The 23,933-nt window shown below is 39.0% G+C and overlaps 1 protein-coding gene across 1 annotated transcript in view; it reads right to left on the bottom strand.

Moving 5' to 3' along the window:
* The window catches only part of LOC140466799 (uncharacterized), a 92,834-nt gene that overhangs the window by 28,668 nt on the left and 40,233 nt on the right, over positions 1 to 23,933 (bottom strand). The window contains exons 18-29 of the mRNA XM_072562440.1: positions 22,289 to 22,535; positions 22,149 to 22,207; positions 21,935 to 22,035; positions 21,037 to 21,182; positions 20,801 to 20,939; positions 20,078 to 20,182; positions 19,748 to 19,939; positions 18,184 to 18,420; positions 14,776 to 14,932; positions 14,378 to 14,503; positions 11,199 to 11,337; positions 10,434 to 10,465 (exon numbers count right to left, since the gene is read on the bottom strand). Coding sequence (XP_072418541.1) covers positions 10,434 to 10,465; positions 11,199 to 11,337; positions 14,378 to 14,503; positions 14,776 to 14,932; positions 18,184 to 18,420; positions 19,748 to 19,939; positions 20,078 to 20,182; positions 20,801 to 20,939; positions 21,037 to 21,182; positions 21,935 to 22,035; positions 22,149 to 22,207; positions 22,289 to 22,535 — 1,680 coding nt within the window. The remainder of the gene's footprint in view (positions 1 to 10,433; positions 10,466 to 11,198; positions 11,338 to 14,377; positions 14,504 to 14,775; positions 14,933 to 18,183; positions 18,421 to 19,747; positions 19,940 to 20,077; positions 20,183 to 20,800; positions 20,940 to 21,036; positions 21,183 to 21,934; positions 22,036 to 22,148; positions 22,208 to 22,288; positions 22,536 to 23,933) is intronic.

Below are 23,933 nucleotides of genomic sequence, written 5' to 3'. Positions count from 1 at the left end.
TGTTGTCAATTTTTTCCTTGAATTGAATGGTTTACTAGATCATTTCAAAGGACAGTTAACAGTCAACCAACAAATTGCTGTGGATCTGGAGTCACGTGTAGGCCAGACCTGAGAAGGTTGGAGGATTTCCTTCCTTAAAATATATTAGTGACTTGGATGGGCCTTTTAACAATAGTTTCACCATGGTTGAGACAAGCTTTTCATTCCAGATATATTAATAATTTAAATTCCAAGAGCTATTTTGGTGCAATTTAAACCTGGGTCATCAATGTAGTAGGCTACCACTACAATAATGCAATGACATTACCATCAGGCTAAATTCTCTCCAACAAGCATGAAGAATTAGTTGGTTTTCTTGCAATCACATGATTCCCTTTTTTGGGAGTGATAGCTCATTTCGAGCTGTGCCCATATGAATCAAAGAACCCTGAAACCAAACTATTTGCAGAGGTGTTTTCCTTGCACAAAAGTTAATTGAATCTATTTTATAACTCAAGATTCAAACCACCACACTCTCTGTGCAATCCACACATTTGACTATAAGGCCATTGCAATCACCTCCAATTTGTCCACAGAATCAGGCCACTCCTCATTTGCTTGTCCTGGATAGAGTCTTTATCTCCATTCATGGGAGACTTTACCCGGAAACAGCGGAAAGTTTTTTCAGGGATAGGAAAGTGCATCAGTATTTTGTTTTATTGTGAATAGGCAGGCCAATAGTTATTTTATTCTCTAGGTCTGGTAACACTATTTCCTTGCAAGGCCACTTTGTCAACTAACACATTATTAATTACGTTTGTTCATTCAAGGGATTGGAGATTGCTAGCCAAGCCAGCATTTGTCCCTCAGTCCTAATCATTCTTGAGTGGTTGGTGATGGGCCACCTTCCTGAGTTGTTCTAGTCCATCTTGGAGATGCCATCAGGAAGACAGTGAAGCAGTGCTCTCCTTGCACTTGCTGTAATCTAGTCTAATGCATTCGCTGCTCACAATGTGGTATCCTCAACGTTGGGGAAACAAAATGTAGATTGAGTGACCACTTCACAGAACCTCAAAAAAGACTCTGAGTTTCCAGTTACCTGCCACTTCAACACACCACCCTTTACCCTGACCATTATCTCAGACTTAGGCTTGCTATAATGCTCCAGAGAAGCTTAGTGCAAGCTGGAAGAACAGCATCTCATTCTTCATTTGGAAACTCTGCAGCTATCTGGACTCAATACAGTATCTAGTCTAACAACTTTATGGCTTGAGCTCTCCCAATTCTTTACTCCATTCCCCACACACCAGGTCTTGTTAACCATTATCAGTCCCCATTAATGACTATCCAATCTCCTAGCCAGTTTGTTACCCATTCCTTTGTCTGTCCAATTACCCTTCTCTCTTTGGGCTCTATCCCCACCTATCGTTGAGAGTAGTAGAATAATAGAGACCTATAGCATGGAAACAGACCATTCAGTCAAACTTGTCCAATGCTGACCAGATATCCCATATTTTCCCCGGAGTAGGGGAGCCCAGGACTCGAGGGCATAAGTTTAGGGTGAGAGGGGAAAGACTTAAAAGGGACCGAAGGGTCAATATTCTCTGAGGGGGGTGCGTGTATGGAATGAGCTGTCAGAGGAAGTGGTGGAGTCTGGGACAATTACAACTTTTTAAATGCTAACAAATGGGACCAGATTAGGTTAGGATATCTGGTCAGCATGGACGAGTTGGACTGAGGGGTTTGTTTCCGTGCTGTGCATCTCTGTGTCTCAATGATTCTTATTAGTCCCATTTGCTAGCATTTTAACTGATGTAATTGTAACTGCCGACCAGATATCCTAACCTAATCTGTTCCTATTTGGCAGCATTTGGCTCATAAACCTTTCCTATTTGCATACAAATCCAGATGTCTTTCAAATGCTGTAATTGTACCAGTTTCCTCTGGCAGCTCATTCCATACATGCACCACCCTCTGCATGAAAACGTTGCCCCTCAGGTCCTTTTCATATTTTTCCACTTTCACCGTAAACCTCTGCCTCTAGTTTTGGACACTCCCATCCCGGGGTAAAGTCATTGTCTATTTACCCTGTCTTTGCTCCTCATGATTTTATAAAAATCTACAAGGTCACCCCTCAGTCTCCGACATCCCAGCCAATTCAGCCTCTCACTATAGCTCAAATCCTTCAACCATCCTTGTAAATCTTTTCTGAACCCTTTCTGTTTTTACAACTTTATTGCTAAAGCAGGGTGACCAGAATTTCATACAATACTCCAAAAATGGCAGAACCAGCGAATTGGAAAACAGCAAATGTGACACCTGGGATTAAAAGGGGCAGTAGACGAAAGATGGGGAATTATAGATTGGTTGGTTTAACGTCTTTAGTGGGGAAGTTGCTTGAGTCAATTATCAAAGAAGGAATAGCAAGGCATCTAGATAGAAATTGTCCCATTGGGCAGATGCAGCATGGGTTCATAGAATCCTTACAGTGTGGAAACAAGCTCTTCAGCCCAACAAATCCTCACTGACCCTCTGAAGAGTATTCTACCCAAATCCATTCCTCTACCGTATTACTTTACATTTACACCTGACTAATACAGCTAACCTTCATATCCCTGAACTCTATGGCCAAGTCACTTAATCTGCACATCTTTAGATTGCGGGAGGAAACAGGAGCACCCGGAGGAAACCCACTCAGACACGGGGAGAATGTAGAAAATCCACACAGACCACTGCCCGCGGCTGGAATTAAACCTGGGTCTCTGACGCTTAACTAGTCTTTTGGCATTCTATGAAGACATTACGGACACTGGACAATGGGGAGCCGGTGGATGAGGTGTGCCTAGATTTCCAATGAGATCATCCATTTTGGTTGGAATATCAGTAAAAATGGCCTATTACTTGAATGGTAAGAAGTTGCAGCATGCTGCTCTGCAGAGGGACCTGGGTGTCTTTGTGCATGACTCACAGAGGGTTGTTCTGCAAGTACAACAGGTAATTAGGAAAGCAAATCGAATTGTGTCCTTAGTTGCTAATGAGATTGTGTTTAAATGCATGGAGGTTATGTTGCAGCTATATGGTATGCTGGTGAGGCCACACCTGGAGTGTTTTAGTCTCCTTACTTGAGAAAGGATGTACTGGCACTGGAGGGGGTGAAGAGGAGGTTCACTAGGTTGATTTCAGAGGTGAGGGGTTGGCTTATGAGGACAGACTGAGTAGACTGGGATTATATTCACTGGAATTTAGAAGAATGAGGGGGAATCTTAGAGAAACGTAAACCAATGAAGGGAATAGATAAGATAGACGTAGAGTGGATGTTTCCACTGGCAGGTGAAACTAAGACAAGAGAGCATAACCTCAAAATTAAGGGGAGCAGATTTTGGACTGAGTTGAGAAGGAACATTTTCACCCAGAGGGTTGTGAATCTATGGAATTCCTTGCCCAGGCAGGTGGTTGATGCTGCTTCAATAAATGATAGATTTTTTTTTGAACAATGAAGGAATTAAGGGTTACGGTGAGAGGCGGATAACTGGAACTGAGGCCACAAAAAGATCAGCCATGATCTTATTGAATGGTGGAGCAGGCTCAAAGGACCAGATGGCCTACACTAGCTCCTGGTTCTTATGTTCTTATGAACCAATGTACTAGACATCTGCAACCTGATGTCCCAACTCCTATACTCAATGCACTGACCAATAAAAGCAAGCAAACCAAATGCCTTCTTCCTCCCCCCACCCTATCTTCTGCATAAAAACCAACATCTTCCGAGCTATCATCAGTTCTGAAGAAGGGTCACTTGACCAAACATGTTAAATCTGATTTCTCTTCACTGATGCTGCCAGAACTGCTGAGCTTTTCCAGCAATTTCTGTTCTTTCTGATTTCTAGCATCCACATTTCTTTTGGTTTTTATTTGGTGATCGGTAGTATACCCATAGTATTTTTAGGAAGAGATTTCCAGTGTTTTGACTCAGTTACAGGAAAAGAACAGTGATGTAATTTCAAGTCAGGATAGTATAGGGTTTTCAGGCGGTCGTCTTTCTGTACCCTTGTCCTTCTAGCTGGTAGACGTTGTGGGTTTAGAAAGTGCTGTTGGACGAGCCTTGATGGCTTGTTGCATTCCTATATACAATACACAATGCTGCCACTGTGCATTGGTGATAGACAGAGTGAATGGCTAAGGTGGTAGGTTTGCTGGCAATCAACTAGGCTTTGTCCTGGATTGTATTGTGTTTCTTGACTGTTGCACTCATTCAGCCAAGTGAAGAGAATCCATCACATGTCAAACTTGTGACTTATAGATGGTGGGAGAAAGTGAGGACTGCAGATGCTGGAGATCAAAGTCAAAAAGTGGTGCTAGAAAAGCACAGCTGGTTAGGCAACATTCAAGGAGCACAATGTTTCAGGCATAAGCTCTTCTTCAGGAATGTTTCTGATGAAGGGCTTATGTTCGAAACATAAACTCTCCTGCTCCTCGGATGATGCCTGACCGGCTGTGCTTTTCCAGCACCACACTTTTTGACTTCTCGATGGTGGACAGATTTGGGGAATTGATCGATGAGTAATGCAGTGCAGAATTTCCAACTTCTGATCATGTAAAGTATGAGCAGCAGCAGAACATTTGGCCTAATGAACCTACATTGCTTTTTAATAAGATCAAAGCTGATCTGATTGGCAGCCTTTATGCTCTTATCCTGTGTGTCTCCCATAATCCTTAACTTCTGTGTCAATCAAAAATCTAACTCAGCCTTCAATATAGTTAATGAGCCAGCCTTCACCATTCTCTGTGGAAGACATTTCCAAAGACTATTGATTCTCTGAGATTCCTCCTCATCTCTGTCTAAAATTGCAGACAGCTTTTTAAAAACTGTCCTCTCTAGTTCCAGGTTCCTCCAAGGAAGGAAAGATTCTTCCAGTATTTACCCTGTCAAATCCACTCAGAATCTTGAATGCTGGAAGAAGATTGCCTCACATTCTTCTTCACTGCAGTGAATATAGTGCCAAACATTCTTTATTGGACAACCTCTTCATCCCAGGAACCAGCCAAGGGACCTTCCCTGACCTGCTTCCACATAAGTGTATCCCTCAGTAAGTAGATTTCTAAAAGGAATGTCATGTTTAAGTAATGAACTGTTGTTCTTCTGACGAGATAACAGAAAGAGTCAATGAGGGTAAGGCGTACATTGATTTCCAGAAGGTGTTTGATACAATGCCACACAGAGACGTGTGAGCAAAGCTATAGGTCATTGAATACAAGGGATAGTGACACTGTAAATAAAAACTTGTCTGAATGATAGAAAATAAAGAGTAACATCAGGGATACAAATCTAAAGGAGGCATGGATGTATAAGGACTTGGGTACACATGTGCACATATCATTAAAGGTGGCAGGATAGGTAGAGACAGCTATTAATCAAGTTGATACTGTACTTGCTGTGTTAATAATAGGAAGAATAGAGTACAAGAACAAGGAGGTTGTGCTGAACTTGTATAAAATGTTTTTCAACTTCAGCTGAAGCATTGTGTAAAGTTCTGGCTGCCACACTTTTGGAAGGATGTGAATGCATTGGAGAGAGAGTAGGAGAGACTTACAAGAATGCTTCCAGAGATGAGAAACTTCAGGAATAAGGACAGATTGGAGAGATTGGGCAGTTGTCCTTAGAGAGAAGAAGGCTAAGGCAAGATTGATGGAGTTTTTCAAAAACTAAGAGGTGCTTAGACTGAGTAGATATTAAAAAATGGTAAATGAAAAGCTGAAAGAGCTGTGGATGCTGGAAATCGAAACAAATACAAAAACAGAAATTGCCGAAAAACTCAGCAGGTCTGGCAGCTTCCTTGGACAGAAGTTTTAATGACAAAAAGAGAAGTTACTGGAAAAGCTCAGCAGGTTTGGCAGACTGAAGAGTCACTGGACCTGAAACGTTAACTCTGATTTCCACAGAAGCTGTTAGACCTGCTGAGCTTTTCCAGCAATTTCTCTTTTTGTCATAAAAAAAGGTTCCTCGTTGCAAAATGATTAAGAATATGAGGGCACAGATTTAAAGTGACTAGCAATAGAAGCAAATATGAAGGGAGGTAAATTTCTCCAGGGGAGTGGTTCAGGTCAGGAAATGTGCTGGCTGGACATCTGGTAGAGGTGAGTTCAATCAAGGCATTCAAGGGACCATTGGATATTTATTCAAATAGAGACACTAAGTAAGGGTACACGGGAAAGGTAGGGGAAATGCCCCCAAGTCATGATGATGCTCGTTTGGAGAGCGAGTGCAGAAACAATAGGCCAAATTGCCTCTTTCTGCACTATAATACTTCTGCCAGTCTGTAAAGTAAGTACATACAATTCAGATGCAGTCTCACCATTACCTGTAGAGCTTCATTGAGATTTCCCTACTTTTGTACTCCACCCCCACCCTCATGCAATAAAGACCAACATTCCATTTACTTTCTGAATTACTTGGGCATTGATGTGGTAATTATTTGTGATTCTTGTACAAGAACAACCATATCCATCTGCATTATAATTTTCCAAAGCCTCTCTCCATTTAAATATTAAGCTTCTGTGTACTTCCTCACATCTTCCACTGCTGCCTCACAGCGCCAGAGACCCGGATTCAATTCCCGCCTCAGACTCTCTGTGTGGAGTTTGCACATTCTCCCCGTGTCTGCGTGGGTTTCCTCCGGGTGCTCCGGTTTCCTCCCACAATCCAAAAATGTGCAGGTTAGGTGAATTGGCCATGCTAAATTGCCTGTAGTGTTAGGTGAAGGGGTAAATTTAGCGGAATGGGTCTGCTTGCGCTTTGGCGGGTCGGTGTAGACTTGTTGGGCCGAAGGGCCTGTTTCCACACTGTAAGCAATCTAATCTAATATACTTGGCCAGCTTACATCAATATTTGCAAAACTCCCTCACAATCTCTCATTGTATCCTCCTCACAGCAAGCTTATAGTCACCAAATGCAGCTACAATACAAGTCATTGAAGCTCAGTATTGATTTCTGTAGTTATCCACTAGTTGCAGTCCCATTTTCCACCCAACCCAACTATCAATACCATCACCTCTGATATTTTGCCGTAACCTTTTATGAGGAATCTTATTAAATGTCTTTTCGAAATCCAAGTGCACTGCATCTCCTGCATGCTGCTTGTTGCATCTTCAAAGAACTCTAATAACTATCTAAAACACAACTTTCCTTTCATAAAACCATGTTGTCTCTGCCTTACTATACAGTGGTTAATGATTTTCTAAGCCTCCTTGAAAAATCGATCCTAGCATTTTCCCAACAATAAACATTAAACTAACTATTAGAACATAGAACAATACAACGCAGAACAGGCCCTTTGGCCCTCAATGTTGCGCCAACCTGTGAACTATTCTCAGCTCATCCCCCTACACTATCTCATCATCATCCATGTGCTTATACAAGGATTGTTTAAATCTCCCTAATGTGGCTGAATTAACTACACTGTAGGGCATTCCACACTCTTACCACTCTGTTCAGCTCTTTGACATTTCAGAGAATGTGTAACTTTTTTGAGCATCTTTTCTTAATTGGTCAATGGATTTGTTTTTATATATTAAGTGGTTTGGTGCAGGTAGATATAATGGCCATTAAACATTGGGCTCATTACAGCCTTCAGGGTTTTCCATCTGTGAAGGTTAGTTATGAGCAGTGCATTGATCTCTGTGCCTGAATTTCTGATATCCAGATTTATCTTGCAAAGTTGCTGTCTGTAAGTTCAAGTTATGAAATCAACACTGTTTTTATGTGAAATGACTATTACACAATAACTTCCCAAGAAAGGTTATGGATGATCAATAAATAGTTAGTAAACCTCAAATCCCATGAATGAATAGTGATGATGCTGGACAAAATTGAAGTTGCCAGTTTTGTTCGATGCTCTAAATGTACCTTAAAAAATAAAAAGCATTATATTTCTGAAATATGTCATGATGCTATCTTGAGGAGAAAGGAGATTAACTTGGATTTGCTGGTAATGGATAATTATTGTGTTTCTCAACTCTATTTTTGTTGTATTTAATTTTAAAGATAAAAATAAAATATTACTGACTTTTCATTTTAAAAAGCAATAAAGAGAATATGTGAGATTTTGCTTCTGCAATTTTCCATTCATTATTGTAAATTTGCAATTCTTACTGCACTTTTCATAGGAGCTGCTAGGTTGGTTTGGACTAACAGCTCAATGAAATGATCAACCTTCTACAATAGTAATCCTGATATCTCTTACAGGTACAACATTTAGACAAGTGTTCAATTTGATATTTCATCTGAAGAGTTAACCTCCAATAAGGCTGCACGCAAAAACAGAAGTGCAGTTGAAACCCGCAATTATCTAATCCTCAGGATGAGCATAGAGTGACAATCATTCAGCAAAAAGGAAGAAATATAGCTCTGAAGTTCATGTGATGGAAAGAATTTCAGTCTCTACCATCATTATCCCTAGCTTCATGCTACAACATGTATATAAAATAATGTAGCTTATTGCTACATTATTTTGGACTCCTTGGTGGATGGCTCTGTTGGTTAGACAGCTGGATTAGATCAGACTGGTGGCAACACATGGGGTTTGATGCCTATTCTGGCTGGGATGAATTCAGTACCTGCCTTTTTGCCCAATTCATGATGGAGGTCATGGTGCTGTGCTTTGATCTGCCTTTGGACAGAGAAAGCAAGGAAATCATAACCACTATGCTGCCACACCTGTTGTATAATATGCATATATATGCCTGACTATGCCTGAAACTCATTAAGTGTGTTTAAATTTTGGGTGCTACTGACTGAGATGAAGTGACAAGTGGTATTTATATGTAATAATTCAAGAAACAAATGCAAAATATTAAAAAAAAGTAATTCTAATGTTTGTTCACATTGCTGAGATCAGTTAATGCTCAACTCCATGGACTGTCTATTCCCAGTCTTCCTCATTGCGTATTGAGGGGCTCACATGCTCACCACATTTAATTCTAAACTTCATCATTCTAGAATTAGACAATGAAAGTTAATTATTTACCTTTCTGCCTTTGGTGCCATAATACTCTGTAATTCATTGATAATAAACTTGAAATTGTTCAATCACTTGTTTCATTAAGGTGGCCAGAATTTGAACCTTTCTACACAAGTAATAGATTAGATTACTTACAGTGTGGAAACAGGCCCTTCGGCCCAACAAGTCCACACCGACCTGCTGAAGCGCAACCCACCCATACCCCTACATTTACCCCTTACCTAACACTACGGGGAATTTAGCACAGCCAATTCACCTGACCTGCATATCTTTGGACTATGGGAGGAAACCCACACAGACACGGGGAGAATGTGCAAACTCCACACAGACAGTTGCCTGAGGCTGGAATTGAACCCGGCTCTATGGTGCTGTGAGGCAGCAGTGCTAACCACTGTGCCACCGAGAAATTGTCTAATCAACATTTAATTTAGTTTTGCATTGAAGGTACAATATAATGGGCCAAATCAATAAACCGTACAAATCAGCTTCTTCTATAGAATCTATGTTCCTCAAAAATTGCACTAAAATTAGTTTTACAATTATTTCTAAAAGATTGTTAGAAATTGTAATAACTTTCTAGCTGATTAAATGCTGTTCATTAATTGGAAGTATTACATTCATAAGATTGCAGTTGTTTAACTATGAACACTAATGTCAATTTACTGATCCTGAAGATTATTTTATTTTTTGCAATAGTTATGTGCTTGTTAGTCCATGAAAAGAATGGGAGAAATTGCCAATTGCAAGACAAAGTGAAATCTGTATATCTTAAGTCACATGCTCATCTGAAATCATAATTTCTAGATATGGATGTCCATGGCACATTACACACAAAGGGGACTAAGTTATCTTGTTTATTTATGCACTTCCTTTCAATGTTTGTTTAGTGACTTTTTTTTAAAAAAAGGCTTTGGAAAAAGTGGAATTGCTCATTTCATCTACTTTTCTTTGCTGAAGATTATGTCTCTGTGTAAGTATCAGTTCCATGGAATACCCACTGTACATTATCTGTAAGGCTGGTCAGTGGATGCTATTGTTTGATAAAAATACACATGCATGCCTAACAATACATGTTGAACCATAGCAACTAGAAACTAACTTTATCTGCCTAACCTATCAATGCATTAATCAACTGCGTACCTATGTTGATTATGTTCATTTAGTAATTAATTTGGCTGCTTCACTTCCTGTAATGCAATTGTTTGCTGTTTAAATCTAATGAGCCAGCAGCAATTACACACACAACGTTTGATAACATTCACAACTTGCCATCAAGATGAAACCACAGACAATGTTAACAGAATTGTAACTTCAAACACCTTGTGTGCACTTTAGTACATTAAGTATTGTACTAAGATTTGTAGCAATAATTTATACCAATTTTGTAGCCATTGCAAGTGTTAATGTTGCTGTAGACTTAATAAAGGACACAGTTACCTATACAGATAATTTTTCCATCAACGCAGGCACTGTAACAGAAAAAAACAGTTTAAGTATCATAGTTTCAGACTCCACTACAGCATTTCTTTAGTTTGTTTTACTATATTCCAATTGAGCAAAGTGTTTAAAGTTATAAATAATGCCTCACAATTGTGTTTTTAAATTCCCATTAAAAAAATCGAAAGAATAAAAATACCTTGCTGCTTAACAGCAGTGCAGAATTTATTTTGATGTGTAAAGATAGAGTTTAATGAAAATATAGATACGTTTTGGAGGTGTGAGCTCCAAATGTCACTGTGACTTTTGTGTTCTGCTAAGAGATTGGGTACAGTACAGCATGGAGCATGCTGACCTATCACCTTACCATCACGAACAGTGTATTATTAGATGTTGTTTAACAATAGTATCTCAATCTAGCCTGAACTTCTTAAAAAAAACCCAAAGAAACCCCAAGAGGAACAATATTTTTAATCAGAATATGACAATATTTAAGATTCTTGACATTTCTGTCTGATCACCAATGTTTAATAAGGTTTCAAGGAACTCTACTGGGGTGGATTTAAATTGATTTGGGTTCAAATTATTAAGGTAATGAGAATCTATTGAAATACTTCCCTGACTACTCATTTTATAAAGTTCAAGCATTATTTAAACATTACATTGTTCCACAAGCTGTCTACCTGCCAATCAACTTCATTAAATTTTCAATATTGTATTGATTAGTAAGAATGTGTCTTAAATATATCTGTATGGACATCATACCAATTACTGCAGTCATTGCTTTTTTCACCAGGTTCCAGTATTTTTCCATTATAATAGCAAGTGCAGTCAGACATGTTCACACACTTCATTTTGTTTTCATCCAGATAAGGAGCATTTTCTGGACATTTTGCATAACAACCTACATTAAACAGAAAGTAAAAACATCAGTGTAATGCACTGCCTGTACTGTTTTCCAATCCAAGATGACCATAAGAAAACCTACTAATGATAAAAACCTGAAAGTAAATAAGTAACAGTAACCTGGCCATTTTCTGTTTCAGATGCTGGCTCATCTGTTGCACATCAACCATTTTCAGCTTTCATATCTGAATTATATCTGCATTTACTGGTTGTTACATATGTTATTATAAAGATTTTAAAGTTTTCTCAAATACTATTTTGCTCGCAATTTTTAAAAGACAAAATCTTTCTTTCTACATTATTTGAAAAAGTACTTTGTATTATGCAGAATGCACTGGATGTTTGGAAATATGGGTTACTGACAGTTATATATGATTAATAAGTGAGTAAACTTTTCCACAATTGTTAAGCATGAATGCATTTTTCGATAAAAGTAACTTATGCATTTTGTCACACACCATAGTGGTTACAATGTCTGTCCTAATCAAATATAAATGATACCAATAGTAGCTGAATGGTTCTTTGATTATCCAGCTTGCTGTGTGATTACAATGCTGGCAAGGAAGGGTGCTATTTCGTATGGTGAAAAATACCTTTAATGGGATCCTAACTTGCATGGTTTATGGCATTCTGAGACATCAAATAAAGAAATAAGGTGGTTTCCATGAGAAATGTTAGTATGCCCGTGGCTACAATCATGTTTTGCTCATCCCTCACCTTTTCGGTGGCCATATTGCTTTGTATGGATTCAGTTGAAGAAAATTCAAAAAGGGACATCTGCCATTCAGGTCAGTGATGAAGTGCTAGATTTCCAAGCTGCATGCATAATTGCACCTGGAGTGTTGCTTGATACCAACTGCAGTAATAGTATAAGCTGTTTACTAGAATGTTAGGTGTGATTTTAGGAACATTCTTGATTTGTTTCTCAGCTGCATTTTGGGAAAGCAAATCTTAGCAGGATTTATACACTTAATGGTAAGGTCCTAGGGAGTGTTGCCGAACAAAGAGACCTTGGAGTGCAGATTCATAGCTCCTAGAAAGTGGATTCGCGGGTAGATAGGATAGTGAAGAAGGCATTTGGTATGCTTTCCTTTATTGGTCAGAGTATTGAGTTTCGGAGTTAGGAGGTCATATTGTGGTTGTACAGGACATTGGTTAGGCCACTGTTGGAATATTGCATGCAATTCTGGTCTTCTTCCTATCGGAAAGATGTTGTGAAACTTGAAAGGGCTCAGAAAAGATTTACAAGGATGTTGCCAGGGTTGGAGGATTTGAGCTATAGGGAGAGGCGGAACAGGCCAGGGCTGTTTTCCCTGGAGCGTCGGAGGCTGAGGAGTGACCTTACAGAGGGTTTACAAAATTATGAGGGATATGGATAAGATAAATAGGCAAAGTCTATTCCCTGAGGTCAGGGAGTCCAGAACTAGAGGGCATAGGTTTAGGGTGAGAGGTGAAAGATATAAAAAAGACCTAAGGGGCAACTTTTTCATGCAGAGTATGTTACGTGTATGGAATGAACTGCCAGAGGAAGTTGTGGAGGCTGGTACAATTGCAACATTCAAAAGGCATTTGGATGGGTATATGAATAGGAAGAGTTTGGAGGGATATGGGCCGGGTGCTGGCAGCTGGGACTAGATTGGGTTGGGATAGCTGGTCGACATGGATGGATTGGACTGATGGGTCTGTTTCCATGCTGTTCATCTCTATGACTCTATGAGGCTCTGCAAATGGGAATGTTGGAAACATGAAAGCATTAAACATCTGCAAGGTGGTATTTAATTTACGTTAAATGAGAAATTTAGTTCTCAAATAAATCAACTACTGGTGCATTGCTAATTTGAAGGGAAAACAGATTGGAAGTATTATTGAGTCCTGCATAAGTTCCTTACTTCTTGGTTGCAGAGAAAATGTACAAATCCTAGCTTAAAGTACACCGGGATAATCAACTTTCAAAGCTGAAGTCCCATATACCTTTCTGTAGAGGAAATGCGAAATATCACTTTCTTGTCACCGATGGGTTTTAGCTTCCTACACAATCAGGTCTTAAAAGAATAGGATTTTGAAAATACTGTGTGCTTTTTTTGTATACCTAAGCAGTTATGTAGAATACATTTGGTGCCAAATATCAATATCCTCAGATATGATCAATCAAGCGCTAAATGCAAAAGCATAAAGACAGTCATAGGAGTTTAAGGAGGCTTCTTAACTAATTGACTCACATATACTGCTTTCAGCCTCACAGTGCTAGGGACACAGGTTCAATTCCAACCTCAGACCACTGTTTGTGTGGAGTTTGCATATTCTCCTCGCGTCTGTGTGGGTTTCCTCCGGGTGCTCTGGTTCCCTCCCACAATCCAAAGATGTGCAGATCAGGTGAATTGTCCATGCTAAATTGCCCATTGTGTTAGGTCCATTAGTCAGGGGTAAATGTTGGGGAATAGCCTGGTTAGATTACTCTTCAGATGGTCAATATGGACTTGTTGGGCCAAATGGCCTGTTTCCACACTGTAGGGAATCCAATCTAATTAATATGCAGAAAAGAGAGGGACAAGAAATCCTATAGTTTGGAAGATTCCTGGTGCTCAGTGAAAGTTTCAGATTGGCGGATTGATTTAATGTGGGGGATACTTCAGGGATTCAATTTGGATTTGAGGTTTAGATCCTTGAGATGGTTCCCACATGAAGTTTTGTGTATGTGCCTGACAGTCCTTCTGGCCTGGGTATTAATGCCATAATTAATGCTACAATTTCACAGTCTGCTGTATTAGGTGAGCACTTCCTGAGGGCTGGCCAATTAAATGACTGTGCTCCGAATCCACTGACTTCAGTTGGGTCACCAATAGAAATGACCAGTGTCTTTACCAGAGGTCAATTGGAGCAAGGATTGCTAACTCATAGGGACTTTCTCATTGCTTTGTGTAATGTGAATGAAGAATAATGAAGAATGAAGAATACCCTTCGTCTAAACTCTTAGATAATATCATAGAGAATAGCCATTAACCAAAAGAAGGAAATATAGGCTAGAGTTCAAACACAACCTTCAAGAATTGCAGAGTACTTCTTTCCAACGCTATGTTCTGAGCATGTTTTTTGTGTTAATGTTCCACATGGCTGATAGTGCCAACTCCATTCACCAGGTGTGTTATAGTAGTCACAATACACAGCTACAATATAAAAAGGAAATACATTAGCAGCAATTAATTCAATCTGAAATATAATTGCCATTCATATAATGTCTGATCAAAACATGTAAGAAAGTCATCACTGTGTCTTACTATAAGTTGAAATAAATCATAAACAATCATAATTTATGACTCAAACATCACTTAGACATTTGCTGTTATAAAACATATTGAATTCGACACAATCGTTGATAATACAATTAAATAACAAGTGCCTTCCATCATTGCACAGTTAATAGATTTTTTTAACTTACGACATCGTTCTGGGGTTCTCCAGTCAACACAAACGCCAGCTTTATTACAAGCTTCTGCATACACTGCGACAGCGGTACAGAAACCCAGATATTTCCCTTCCAAGTCACATGCACAAGCCTCCTGGACACAGGCGTCATAGAATGGAGTTGGGTCAACCTGATAAATAAATGTCAATTTAATATAAAAACAGGAAAGAAAGGATGAATTAGAACAATTGTTGAAGTGTTTGCAGGAATGGAGAGAGAAAATCCAAAGTCTACTGTGGATTTTTAATGTAGTTGAGCTAGGTGGGAGAGATATTGCAATAAACAGAGATATGCTTGCATGATGCTGGCCTTGGTTCATTGATGGTACTGAGGTCTGTCAGGGAAAAGATTGTGTGTTCAAAACCCATTCCAATGGCCTGAGTACATAAGCAGGGCTAACACTGTGATACAGTCCTGGGAAGTGCTACGTTGTATAGAGTTTTGGATGAGACATATTGACACCCTTTATTTCCTTTCAGGTGGACCTAAATGATTGCATGCATTATTTGAGGAAGAGTAGGTGAGTTTCTTTTATGGTTTCAGATACTCTTTATCCCTGAATGTATATCGTTGGAGAGAAACAGAATAACAGGCAGTGCATCTTGTTTCTGTAGTATTAAGCTATTTTGAAATAATGAACAGTTTTGACCTGATGAAACAAGTAAGGAATTAAATTCTATTATATTTAATTGAGCTAATGATCAAACAGTCTTGTTAGGAAACAAATCACACAGCCCAGATCAAAAGGAAAGTCAGAGGTTCATGGTTTTGTTACCCTTTTATGGTTTAGGCTAATGTGAATTTAGGCTAACACATGAGAATATTTTGAGATAAAATAACTTTATTCAAGGTAATTCCTCTGGTAGCACCATACATTCCATACATGTACCACCTTTTGTCTGTAAAAGTTGCCCCTTAAGTTCCTATTAAATATTTCCCTCCTTAACCTAAACCTATACCTTTTAGTTCTTGACTCCCCAACACAGGGAAAAATATCTTGTCTATTTATCCTATCCATGCCCCTCATGATTTTGTAAACCTCTATAAAGTCACCCCTCAGTCTCCAACATTTTAAGGAAAACAGCCCCAGCCTATTCAGCCTCTCCCTATAGCTCATACCCTCTAACCTGGCAGCATTCATAAAAATCTTTTCTGAACCTTTTCAAGTTTCGCAGCATCCTTCCAATCGGAGGGAGACCAGAATTGCATGCACTATTCCAAATGTAGCCTGACCATTGTCCTGCAGAGCCACAACATGACCTCCCAACTCCTATACTCAATTCTCTGACAAACAACATACTAAATGTGATGAAGGGCTTTTGCCTGAAACGTCGATTTGAAAGTCCTTGGATGCTGCCTGAACTGCTAAGCTCTTCCAGCACCACTAATCCAGAATTCTTCACTATCCTATCTACCTGAGATTCTCCTTTCAAGGAACAATGAACCTGCACTCTAAGGTCTGTTTGTTCAGCATCACTCCTCAGGTCCTTACCATTAAATGAATAAGTCCAGTCCTGATTTACCTTTCCAAAATGCAGCACCTCACATTTATCTAAATTAAACTCCTCAGACCATTGGCCCATCTGAACAAGATCCCGTTGTAATCTGAGGTAAACTTCTTCAATGTCCACTACACCTCCAATTTTGGTGTTGTCTGCATACTTACTAACCATACCTCCTATTGTCACATCCAAATCATTTATGTAAATGACAAAAAGCAGTGGACCCAGCACCGATCCTTGTGGCACTCCACTGATCACAGGCCTCCAGTCTGAAAAACAACCTGCCACCACCACCCTTTGTCTTCTACCTTTGAGTCAGTTATGTATCTAAATGGCTAGTTCTCCCTGTATTCCATGTGATCTAACCTTGCTAACCAGTCTCCCATGACGAACCTTACTAAATGCCTTACTGAAGTCGATAAAGATCACGACCAGCCTGCTCTGCCTTCATCAATCCTCTTCATTACTTCTTCAAAAAACTCTGTCAAGTTAGTGAGGCATGATTTCCCAGGTACAAAACCCATGTTGACTATCCCTAATCAATCCTGGCTTTTCCAAATACATGTAAATCCTGTCCCAAACAATTTCCTCCAACACCTTGCCCACCACTGATGTCAGGCTCACTGATCTATAGTTCCCTGGCTTTTCCCTGGAATGAGTTGCCAGAGGAAGTGGTGGAGGCTGGTACAATTACAACATTTAAAAGGCATCTGGATGGGTACATGAATAGTAAGGGTTTAGAGGGATATGGGCCTTGTGCTGGCAAATGTGACTAGATTAATTTATAATATTGGTTGGCATGGATGAATTGGACCGAAGGGTCTATTTCCAAGCAGTACATGTCTATGACTCTCTAACACAACTATGATTTAAAATAGTATACTTTTGTAAGTTTGAGTGTGTGCCAGGACTATGGGGTATATATGGATATATATTTTGAAAATAGGTTCTGAATTGAAGTTGCATTGATCTTTTCAGATGTTTTAGGATGATAGTTAATAACTAGGAGGTGACACGCCATAATCACAGGCAGACGCAGATTGAATCCATATTGTTGCCATTTTATTTTGCTAAAGAACTGTAGCATTGGTAAGCTAAGAGGTACACATGGTCATAAGAGAATGTATCAAAGAATGTATCAGGAGAGAGTAGGAAAATGTCAGTAAGGTGATCATTGCTTTTAAACAAACCAATCAGGAATTGAGCATAAACTAGCTAGGCAATCCAAAATTAAGCCTTAACTGCCTATACGTTAGAGTTCAGTATATCTCTGATCGTGCACAGGGTGTAGTGGTTAGTAAGAATTACTGAGGCCTGTTTCTAAGCACAATAAGGAAGACTGGGGATTAAAAAAATTTAAAATAAAAGAACATGAGACATGTGTTTAGTCCATAAGTGTCACACACTGGTTTCCCAAAGTGAATGAACTGAAAATTATTCCTTTTATTAAGTACAGGTTCTTTTGTACTTGTTTTGATTAAACTTCTATAAAACTCCATAAAAATTGCGAACACCTATTTATACTTGGAATAGGGCTAGTAACCAATCAGGACTAGTGAACCTTTTAAGTTGGGTCTATTAAATTCAGCATGAAATTATAATTGGCTTGGGTCTTGCCACTAAAGTTAAAGTGCACTCTAAATACTGAAGCAATCTTGTTGTGTTTAAACTCATAACTGTGATTTCCTACCCTACAACAATGATTAAATAGTTGAACATTTAAGCTGTTCTATGGAGCATTATAGAGATGCAAGCTTTAATTTCTTCATGGAAAAGGCCAATCTTAAATGAACTTTATGCAAGTGTTTGAATCTTTACTTGAGCTGCCAGTGTATTCGATGTCCATTACAAATGATGTAGATCCCATCAGGAGAGTTACCTTTCTATGGCATGCTTGAAACTCGACAGTTTTAATTATGCCACACTTCCTCTGTGCATATGCTAAACAATAAGGGTTTCGATCACATGGTGATGTTTGATTGACTGTATCTGAGCAGGCCATACATTTCCAACTGTTTCCAAATTCCACTGCACTGGTCACCAAGGAATTGCCTTTTGTAGTTAGATCATCTGAAACATCATCATTGAAGTTCCCACACAGACCACATACATTGTTCTGTAAAAAACAGGGAATCATGGGAAAACAAAAGTCCTGTAGCATTATCCGATTCATATGAAAAGAGATGCATGCTTTCTTCAGAGCACTGTATTTTTAAAAATCCAATATTGTACACAGATTTACTTCAAAAAAATTACAAAAACTAGTTTATACAATTTCAGAGCAAATTACTGTAGATGCTGGAATCTGTACTGAAAACAAAAAGATGCTGGAGATCACAGCAGGTCAGACAGCATCCATGGAGAGAGAGCATGCTAATGTTTTGAGTCTAGATGACTCTTCATCAGAGCTCTGACTTGAAACATTAGCTTGCTTTCTCTCCATGGATGCTGCCTGACCTGCTGTGATCTTCAGCATTTTTTTGTTTTCAGTGTATACAGTTCTTATTTTGCAAGTTATTAGTGAGAAAGCCTGTGCTTATAACAGATTTGCAAGTTTATGGTTGGAAGTAGATCTTCATTAGAAATAAATGAGGATTGTAAATAAATTAAACTTCCTGAGGTCCTCTGACAGTTTTGAGGGTGGAAAGAGTTTGGTTGGCTCATATTGAAGTATGTGATCGAGAGTGTGTTGCTGCAAAAGCACAGCAGGTCAGGCAGCATCCGAGGAGCAGGAGAATTGACGTTTCGGACATAAGCCCTTCATCAGGAAATATCCGTATTGAAGTGTATTGATTTGAATTTTCTCCTGCTCTAATTGCAAACGGAAACAACCATTTTAAAAGTTTACACAAAACTGGAGAATCATGCTAAATAAAATGCCATACTTCCTCTGTGCCCCTGCTAAACAATAAGGGTTTCGATCACATAACGATGTTTGATTGACTGTATCTGAGCAGGCCATAGATTTCCAACTGTTTCCAAATTCCACTGTGCTCCACCATGGTGGCTCAGTGGTTAGCACTGCAGCCTGACAGTGCCAGGGACCTGGGTTCAATCCCTGCCTTTGGTGACTGTCTATGTGGAGTTTGCACATTCTCCCCATTTTTGTATGGGTTTCCTCCCACAATCCAAAGATGTGCAGGTTAGGTGGATTGGTTAGGCTAACTTGCCCATGGTGTTAGGTGCATTAGTCAAGGGTAAATATAGGTCTGGGTGGGTTACTCTTTGGAGGGTTGGTGTGGATTTGTTGGGCCAAAGGACCTGTTGAGTAGTATGGGGATTTTAATCTAAAAATGTTATGCGTAATTGTAAGATATGTAAAATAAACTTCAGAAGCAGTTCTTTATTGATGAAATGACTCCAATATATTTTCTGCTAATGGTCAATAGAGACAAATATGGATATGATGATTTTCAAACTTACTTTCTTTCAAACATACTTACTTTCCATCTTGAATCCAGTGTGATTGAAAACCTAGTGCTTTTGTCCCATATCACGGTGATTCCATGAGAAAATTGCAGGATCAAATACAGCCCAACAGTATGGTGAGAATAGAACTCATTTGTGCACTGGGTTTGATTTGTAAACTTCTCAACTGTTTTCACATGGTTATCAGTTAGAATGAGTTGCTTACCCTGTACAAATACACATGAAAACAGAATGCTCTAGAAGGTGTCTGGGGGTTTTATGTTTGCAGTCACTACAGGTTGCACGTATTTAAAGTCTTATTCCAAAACAGAAAGAGATAAACTAAAATTAGTGAAGCAAATCACCTCAAATAAAATCCTGATATTTCTTGAACAAGTCATTCCCCTTTCACAACAGGGGACACTTTCAATGAGTATTTGGAATGTGCCTTTTCGATGATTACATTGGTCCTGAGAACAAAACAATGAATTCAGGATTGGATTAGACAACGCAAGTTGGATGATACTTATTCAGTTTGTATTTATTAAACCTGCAACACAATGCTGTTTGAAGAAACACAAGACTCTGGTATAACTAGTGATTGTCTATTTTCCGTTACCTGGCTTGCAGGTGGACTGTGATGCCATTGAAAGAGACCCCAAATGTAATGGATTATTTTCTGTAATCTAGTCTGAGGGAAGCATTTGAAGAGAAAGTGAGGACTGCAAATGTTGGAGATCAGAGTCGAAGAGTGTGGTACTGGAAAAGCACAGCCGGTCAGGCAGCATCTGAGAAGCAGGAGAATCGATGTTTCGAGCATGAGGTCTTCATCAGGAATCAAGCTTCCTGTTGAAGAGTTTATGCTTGAAACCTCGACTCACCTGCTCCTTGGATGCTGCCTGACCTGCTATACTTTTCCAGCATCACACTCTTCAAGAGGAAAGTATTTTTTGTTTTCTGCATGCACATGATTAGTATGCGAATACTGCTGGAGTAACTGAGTTGATTTTGCTGGTTTTTTTCCCAGTGGCAATTACATTGTTGTGATAAAATCATGCACAATTTTAACATTTTGAGTTTATGCACACCTCAACAAAAATATATTCACAGTTTCCATCATAGACATATCTTTTTCCATCAAAAGTTACATAGTGGCCATCGCCATAAACTTCACAGGTCTTCGGGCATTCCTTGTGAGTACAATTCCACATTCCTGCCTGGCATGTGCTGCAATATTAAGAGCAGGGTGCAATATCATTATTCAGTGACACAAATAGATTTTGATATATAATTGTGCTTTGGGTTAACATTTGTTTAATCTTACCATTTATTGCAATCTCTTTGAATTTGTCTGCCATGACTGTAAACTTCACCACTAAATAAACAAGAACAGTTTTCACGAGCAATGCAGCTTCCATCATAATCTTCCACAAGACCAGGGGGACAGACACAGCCAGACACACATGGACTCTAATTGTGGAAAAGACCAAAATAGCTTCAAAGTGTTTTCACGGAGGTCTTTAAAATCTACTTAAATCTTTGTCTATAAAATGTTTGGCCCCAAATGACTTAAACTTCAAGCCTCTGTATTGCGTTTAGAATTCGTAGGTCATCAGAACAAAATGGCCAAATTTGTCAACATTAGTGTGTTATATGTCCGACTTGCACTACAACTGTAGAACGAGAAAGCGATTATTCAGCCCATTGTAACTATATGGCAGAAAAGACATCATGGAACTTACTCCATTTGTTATATAGTTTTGATTAGATTACATTACAGTGTGGAAACAGGCCCTTCGGCCCAACAAGTCCACACTGACTCGCCGAAGCGCAACCCACCCATACCCCTACATTTACCCCTTACCTAACACTATGGGCAATTTAGCATGGCCAATTCACCTGACCTGCACATCTTTGGACTGTGGGAGGAAACCGGAGCACCCGGAGGAAACCCACGCAGACACGGGGAGAACGTGCAAACTCCACACAGTCAGTCGCCTGGAGGTGATGCACTTGTATACTTTTTTAAATGTGCTGAAAGTTTCTACTTCTGCCAAACATTCAGGAAATGAATTTCGGAATTGAGCAAAATTAATCCTCAATTCCCCTCTGGACATTAAATAATTTATTAATATTAGACACATTTTGTGTGATTGTCCAGTTCCGTGTTCTGCAAATGGAAACAAATGTGAGTCACGTTTGGAATGATGGAAGTCACTCACGCATGGTGTATTCAGAGTTCGACATGTTCGCTCACACAAGTTTTCAGCAGAAAGAGCAGTTTCACTGTTGCAGTTAATGAACACTTTCCCCTGTGGACAATCTGAAAAAAGCAATATGTGAAAACAGCTTGTAAAATGACCATTCATCAATGCACTATGGAGTTCAATTCATGTGCTATTTAGTATAGGGAGAGCTTGTGTAATTCTTAGTTACCTGGAGGACGGGAAGTCGTTATTACTGGAGAGCAATGAAGTTTTCCAACTTGGCAAATGCTGAGTGTGAAATAATAATTAAAATAGATTTTGCATGTAATTACCTTTTACATTTTTGTAAAAGTATGAGAATATACTTACCAAGATCGGCCGTGCATATTAATACTCTGCCCTTTCTCCAGAAACCGCCCTGCTGCATAACATAAGCAGTCAGGCCTGTCCACACAGGCTCCGTTTTCATCCATGTACTTTCCCACAGGACAGCCACATCCATAAACTGGAACATCATGAACACCACAGGTATAATCATTCTCTGATAATGATCTGCACGTGCGGTTACATGTTCTCATGTCGTTCTCAAAAACCTGAGAGTAACTGCATGAGTTATCTAGAAACAAATAAACAAGCAATCATTCATGAAATATCTTTGAAAAAGAATAATGCATTTTGCATGTCATAACATTTGACTGAATGAGGATATGATTGTTAATACCAAGACATTATATTGCATTTTAGAGTTCTCCACTGCAATTCCTCTATACACAGCAGGATTTTGATGTTCAAAAAAAAATCAAAGAACTGCAGATGTTGGAAAAAAAAACAGAAATTGCTGGAAAAACTCAGCAGGTCTGGTAGCATCTGTGGAAAGAATTCAGAATTAATGTTTCAGGTCCAGTAACCCTTCCTTTGAAACATTAGTTCTGCTTTCTCTCCACAGATGCTGCTGGAACTGCTGAGTTTTTCCAGGCTTTTGCTGTTGTTACCTTTTGTTAAAACTGTGAACCTTTGACCATACTTTCAATAAAGAATGCTTATAACCTGCTTAAAATGTGATGTAAGTAATGCTCCCCTGGGGCTTTTTAAAGTATTTTCACACATTGGTGAGTTTAAGGATTTGTTTTTCAATCAGATGTAGTGTAACAAAACCATTATGAATCAAATTTAGAAGGAATGATCATTAAGTTCTGATATTTGTTTTCTTAATTGTACACCATGTAGATAGACAGCATTATAAATGTACGTTTAAATAATTTGAACATTTTGCTATAGGAAGGATGTTGTTATACTCAAGAGGATGCAGAAAAGATTGACAATGATGTTGTCAGGATTGGAGAGTTAGAGTTATAGGGAGAGGCTAAGTAGGCTGGGGCATTTTTTCCCTGGAGCGTTGAAGGCTGTGGGGTGACCACATTGAGGTTTATAAAATAATGAGGGGCATGGATAAGGTGAATAGCCAAGATCCTTTCCCAAAACTGGAAGGCGTAGGTTTAATGTGAGAGGGGAAAGATTTAAAAAGGACCCGAGCAATAACTTTTTCATACAGAGGATGGTACATGTATGGAACTTTCTGCCAGAGGAAGTGGTGGAGGCAGGTATAATTGCAACATTTAAAAAGCATCTGATAGTTATATGAGGTTTTAGAGGGCTATGGAGCAGGATGTCTGATTGACATGGACTAATTGGACTGAAAGGCCTGTTTCTGTGTTGTATGAGTCTATGACTGTATAAGTAGGCTTCTATTTAAATTTAGCATTGCATGAGTTGAAAATTCTAACATTAATTTTAAATTAAATATTTAAATTGGCTCATGCATTATTTTCACTTTCTCCAAGTGTAATATGCTTTCAAGAAAGCCAATGACTTTTAAATGTTAACTGTTTCCTCTAAGGTGCCATAAAGAAAGTGCAGCAATATTTTTACATTCATCAACGTATTTCTAATCAGCTAAAATTTAAGATCAATAAAATTCAAGAATTTCATAATAAATGTAAGCATTGGAAGAACA

The sequence above is a fragment of the Chiloscyllium punctatum genome, chromosome 44, assembly GCF_047496795.1.
Source record: "Chiloscyllium punctatum isolate Juve2018m chromosome 44, sChiPun1.3, whole genome shotgun sequence".
Classification (NCBI taxonomy): domain Eukaryota; kingdom Metazoa; phylum Chordata; class Chondrichthyes; order Orectolobiformes; family Hemiscylliidae; genus Chiloscyllium; species Chiloscyllium punctatum.
Note: the sequence above shows the minus strand (reverse complement) of the source record. Positions and strands in the feature narration are given on the sequence as shown.